We start from the raw sequence: 6,254 nt of genomic DNA on the forward strand, positions 1-6,254 counted from the left end.
GCCACGGCATTCTAGCTCGGGCAACACAGTGAGACTCTGTCTCAAAAAAAAAAAAAAAAAAAAAAATTGCACCAATATGACAAGAGATGTCTTCCAAAATGAAAGGGATTATATTTTGATGGTAATTTACAAGATGCTCCAAAGTTAGTAAGAAATTATTTAAACCAAGAAAAGATATTAGTGCAAACAATCAATTAACATAGGAAACAAAAGTTTTGAAAAAGAAAGGGTATCAGAAATCACTGGCCTGTTTCATTTTAAAGAGGAAACTGAAGTCTGGAGAGTTTAAGTAGCATGCCCAAGGCTACACAGAAGTTTTAACAGCAAGGTTACCAGCCTTAATTCAATTTAAGAGTTAGGATAGTATTGATCTTCTGAGTAAGAAAAGATTTTGAAAAAATAGTCTCCTTCTTTATAGAAGATAGCATTAGGGAAATTCCCACTTAAAAACTGCCCTTTGAAGTATATCAGAGGTGGCAGATCCAGGAAGCAGTACAGTGAAAAGAACACTTGGGTTCTAGTCCAACAATTCCTTAATTTGTCCTCTCAACCTCATCTCTACTTGCATCACCCAAATCTTTAGTGCTCTAGATAGCAGATGCAATTGACTACATCATTGGGACCAGAAGGCATTTACCCAAGAGTTCTGAAGGAAACCATAGTTAAGTCATGATACTACTGTGCAAAGTAAGACAACAGCTGCAGTAAATAGTGAGTATGCTGATAGATTGGCAGATTGCCATTGGGATTCCCAACTATGATAATAGAAATCTGATACTTTGTTAGACCATGGTTTAATTTTCTGGAGGGTAATTTAGCATTATGTATCAAAATGGAAAAATGTAAAATGTGTATATACTTTGGCCCATCAATTCCAGGTCTAGGAGCTAATTCTATAAAGAAAAGTTCACAAATATTAATAAAAAATACATGCACCATAATTATTCATCATTGTTTGTAGGAGTCCTAAATGTCATACAATAAAGGAGAGATTAAGTCCTTCATTTCTACCATGATAATGGAAAACAATGCAGCCATTAAAAATTATAATATAGACTTTCATTTATTGACAGAAAAATAACAGAAAAAATTGTTGAGTAAAAAAACAATTACAGGCTGGTCCAATGGTAGTGGGTTGTCAGAACTTATCAACATTAGTGTCACTAAAGTTGGTATACAACCCCCCACTGCTAAATTTGACTGGCTTTAAAAAAAAAAGAAAAAAGAAGAAGATTACAAACTGGGCTTGATGACATGCGCCTGTAGTCCCAGCTACTCAGGAGGCTGAGGCGGAAGTATCACTTATGCCCCGGAATTCAAGACCAGCCTGGGCAACATAGTGAGACCCTGTCTCAAAAAAAAAAAAAATTACAGAGCAAGATGGATTCTGTGATTGCATTATGTAAAATTGAATATATATCTATATGTGCATGCATTCCTAGAAATGTCTAGAAGGATGTTTGCTAAAATGTTGTGATTAGTAGAGCAATGGAATTTCACATAACTTACTTTTTTTTTTCATAACTTACTTTTAATGTTTGTTTTTTTAAAAAAATTCTTAAACAATAACATATACAATGACCACATATTAGTTTTACAGAAACAACACAGATATGTTGAAAACCAATGTTTTAAATGGGATTATAAACTAGGAAGGCTTTAGAAAATTGCTAGGATAAATAAATAAAGGATAACAATCATTTGATACTCAAACATATAATTTAGTAGAGGAAAAAGAAGTAATTATCAACTGATATTATATAGTTCTCTGTAATATTTGTAATAAAAAGGAACCATGGGATATAATTTACATTTACATTAATTTGCATTTTAGAAATTTTTCTTATAGCTTCTCAAACAGACAGAAAATTATTTTTATTGCTATAAATATGGGCAGGATTTTCAGTATGGAATGGTTTTGGAAAAATATTTAAGTTGTATAGAAGATGATCAATTCTCATATATCAGTTACAAACAAGGAATAGTAATTATCCCTTATATTTATAAAACACTTTAGAGTTTACAAAGAACTGCAATTAACATGATTTTTTTTTTTTAGAAACAGGGTCTCTCTCCGTTGCCCAGGCCGGAGTTCTGGTATGCAGTAGCATGAACTCCTGGGCTCAAGGGATCCTCCTGCCTCAGCCTCCCAAGTAGCTAGGACTACTGAGGCATAGTGCCTGGCTAATTTTTTTTATTTTTTTGTAGAGTCAGGGTCTTGCTATGTTTCCTAGGCTGGACTCAAACTCCTGGCCTCAAGTAATCCTCCTGCCTAGGCCTCCCAAAGCACTGAGATTATAGGTCTGAGCCATGGTGCTGGGCCAACATGATCTTTTTTTTTTTGAGACAGGGTCTTGCTCTGTTGTCCAGACTAGAGTCCAGTGGCATCATCATAGCTCACTGCAACCTTAAACTCCTGGGCTCAAGCAATCCTTCTACCTTAGCCTCCCAAGTAGCTGAGACTACAGGTGTGTGCCACCACATCTGGCTAATTTTTCTATTTTTGATAGAGATGGGGTCTCAATATGTTGCTCAGGCTGATCTCAAACTCCTGAGCTCAAGCGATCCTCCCGCCTCGGCCTCCCAGAGTGCTAGGATTAAAGGCGTGAGCCACCGCGCCCAGCGAGTATTAAAACTTTGAAAATGTCAGTATAGATCTCATTCCTTCTCAATGAACTCAAAGTTTTATTACAAAATATAACTGTATCCACACTTATCTTTCCAAACAATTTCGCAGTTTTCAAAGAGCTTTTTATACACCTGATAGTCATAATAACTCCAGAGGTAAGCAAGGCAAACAGTCCCCATTTTATAGATAAGGAAACTAAGGCTTATTCCCAAGGCTAATCCCTAGATCTAGAATCTGACTCAGGTGCTTTAAATCTTTATCATAATGCTTTTGTAGTAGACATAATATAGTAAACAATAAGAGTTTCAAGTTATACCAATCCAGGTGCATATGTTTATACACAAAGAATGATCAATGTTTTAACATTGGAATGGTCATACATCTGGTTTACAAGAAATATCAGGTATCTGTGGTTAGGGCAATAGAGAATAAGCCCAAATATTAGCAATTTGCACAGAGAGATCAGTGGTTGCTATTATCAGTGTCCAAGACAAAAATTAAAAGTAACCAAGGAGGTAACTCCTTCCTAGTTACCTATGTCTCTTATTTTCCAGAGACTTAGTATTTGTTTTATCTCCTCTATTACTCTGGATTCAACTGTATTACTTGGTGCACATACTCAACAAAAGCACATTAGGCACTGACATATGGGAACTTACCACAATGCTTGCAGGATCATTGTACAGGTAATAGATTTTGAATCTGCAGATATTTAACAAAATTACCATGAAAGGTTCAGTTACATCTTTAAATACACAAATACTGATGTCACATTTACAAATAATGCATGGAAATTTTTATATAAGGTGTGATATTGAAATGAGTTACTATCTAGGGAGAAATACTTCAAAAGTATTTCCAACAGTAAATGAGAATTTGAGATCTAGCTTATCCTGGCTTTGATACTTGCTGAGATGATTTAACACATATTTTTTAACTCTTATAGAGTGCTGTTTTATTTTTTTTTTTTTTGCACCTGTAGCGTGTGCATTTCAAAGATGAACATGTATTTCTTCTAAAATAAAATTTCAATCATTCATAGTGACAGTTTAGATAGCTTTTTGGAGGACCTAGTTTTGTTTTGGTTTGGGGTTTTTAGTAAGCACACCTTTCTTTTTGTAAATCAGCAAACACAACTGTAGTGTGTACTGCCTATCCCCTCAGTAGGACTACTATCATTGAAAATTGCTTCAAGTTGAATGGCAAAAAGTTGAATACTAAAAGTTGGTCCCTGGTTCCAGTGGTTGAAGGCACATTAGTAGTTACATGTCATCCTACAGTTTAATCATATATCTATTAAAACAAATAAACTGAATAAGCAATAACATGGCATTTAGCTGACAACCCTTTAAAACCTTTGATGCTTTCCATGAGTGGTAGACTAGAACAATTATTGAAGTCACTTATTAGAACTGTTTAACTGATAAGATTATACAGATTATACAGAAGAATTACAATGTATTTCTGTGATATTTAAAACCTTATTCCTTGGCCAATACTTGTTTGAAAAGGTGTTATGGCACTAAATAGCTTTAGACTGTAAACTCCTAGAGTTTACCATTTCAAGTATGTATTAAACTATAAATTCCAAGCAATTTTAATCTGGTTTAACATTTATCCCTAAAGAACAGTTAAAATTGATGGAAATATTCCAATTTCAAAAAATTTTATACATCGTGCTTGAAATGCAATGAAGACACATTATTACACAATAATGAAGGCAAAGGTTTGGCCTATCATCTGGAAATTAGAGGGTAGACTACCTAGGCTCCTTTTAGCAAAACACTTTTCCAAAAGAAATTTATCTTTGTTTTCTTTAAACAATTACTGTCCTGTCATAAACTAAATCATCTTTTAGTCTTTTGGAAATCCACGTGTCTTTGCTGGGGTGCAGGGTGGTGCTTAAAACACACACACACACACACACACACACACACACACACACACACACAAACAGGTGCAAGGTTTGCAGCCCTGGGAAGCAGGATGTTCCAGTTCCTGTCCCAGTTCTGCCCAAGCTCTAATTGTGACCTTGGGAAATGTCCCTGTCTTGGGGACTCGGTTTCCCTCTCTTCTCAATTATGAATGCTCGGAGCATGGGGCAGGATCGGTCCCCAGACGTCACAGACACCCGGGCTACAGCCCGCTCCAGGTTCACGCAGATCCTCAGCCCTGCTCGTCGCCCCGGCTCTTTCCATCCGCTCAGCCACGGGCTCGCTCTGAGCAGTCTGTTCCCGGTTCCCCGGTTCTGCACGGCGGGGTACCCTCGGTTCTGCACGGCGCTCCCCCCTTGTGCCTTGCTGCCAGGAAGGGACCTTGCGATCATCCTTCCCTCCGCCGAGAAACGATCCATCTACCCTTCATCCTCGCCCTGGTCTTTCCCGCGTCACAGAACCCCTGACACTGCTGCACTCGAGAGATTCCCCACCGTGGCTGTGACTCGAGACCCCTTTCCTTCCCTCCCCTCAGGAGACCTCCCCTTCACGCCGCCTTCACCTCCGGAGGAGCCCTCTATTCGCACAACCCCATTCTTCCTCAAACTCTCATGTATTTCCATCCGCTGCCTTTTGCAGAGCTCCAAAGGACCCTCAGCTCGACTCGGAAATAAAAAAGCCTCCCCCACCTCCGCCATCGGGTTCTGGGGACCCCTCTCACCTCCGCGGTGAGAGATGTGTTTACTGAGGAATCGCTGCTTCTTTCTCTGGTGCAGCAAGGTCGGGTATTTAAGCAACAAGAATGAGGTCATCAAGTACCCTCCCAGGGTAGAGAGAAGGTAAAAAGCCGCTGTGGAAGACATCTCAGTCACCGTGTGGGAAGCCTCTCCCACCTCAGGGCCCCCTGAACTCCGCTGCGGCGGTCGCAACGGCTGCGGCGGCGGCGGCGGCGTCTGCTCGAGGTCTGCTCGCCCCCAGCCGGTACCGGTGCTGCAGCGCACTTGTAGGCGCCAGCCTACCACGCAGGCGCAGCCGGTCTCTCGCGCCCGAGCAACAAAGGGGCTCCGGCACGCAGGCGCGCTCCGACTCCTGAGAAGGAGCCTCCCGAGGTCCTGTAATGCGCGTTTGTCACCGAGCTTTGTGGTCCGACCCGCCGTGCTTCTAAGAAGCTCCAAACTGAGGAGGAAGCTTGCAAAACTGCTGGTGTCTTTGCCATCGCGCAAGCAGAAAAGGCTATTCAAGGATAGCCTTCGGGAAAGTCTGACATAATTGGAAAATCCACATGAAAAAGGAAAGATTCCAGGGTACGTCTTAGCCCCTACTCTAGGAAATGCAAAGAATTGTTACCGATAGAGGCGTTAAGGCTTGCTAAAACAAGTAATAAACCCCTCCATTTGATAGCCTAGAGAGAATTTTCCCTATTGCCAAACATACCATAAACAGGACTGGTTTATCAGTCAAATATCTGAGCGACCAACCGGCTCCTCTCCTCCCTCCTTTCACCGTGAAAGTGCAATCCCCATGCCTTACACAGGGTAGGCACTGAAGAAATATTTGTTTACCTACAAGTCCATTTAAAATAAGGAAACTTTGGCAATGTTATATCACCTAAAAATCCTAGAAAGACCGGGTGCTAAATTCCAGAAGACCCTACTAGTTTCCCTTTCATTCCACACATTCCAAACTAGGAC

General features: G+C 40.2%; 1 protein-coding gene across 1 annotated transcript in view; it reads right to left on the bottom strand.

The window, feature by feature from the left end:
• The window catches only part of GDPD1 (glycerophosphodiester phosphodiesterase domain containing 1), a 71,013-nt gene extending 65,587 nt beyond the window's left edge, over positions 1 to 5,426 (bottom strand). The window contains exon 1 of the mRNA XM_012648400.1: positions 5,253 to 5,426. Coding sequence (XP_012503854.1) covers positions 5,253 to 5,426 — 174 coding nt within the window. The remainder of the gene's footprint in view (positions 1 to 5,252) is intronic.
• Positions 5,427 to 6,254: the final 828 nt, after the last annotated feature.

Source organism: Propithecus coquereli, unplaced genomic scaffold (assembly GCF_000956105.1).
Source record: "Propithecus coquereli isolate 6110/MARCELLA unplaced genomic scaffold, Pcoq_1.0 Scaffold285, whole genome shotgun sequence".
NCBI lineage: Eukaryota > Metazoa > Chordata > Mammalia > Primates > Indriidae > Propithecus > Propithecus coquereli.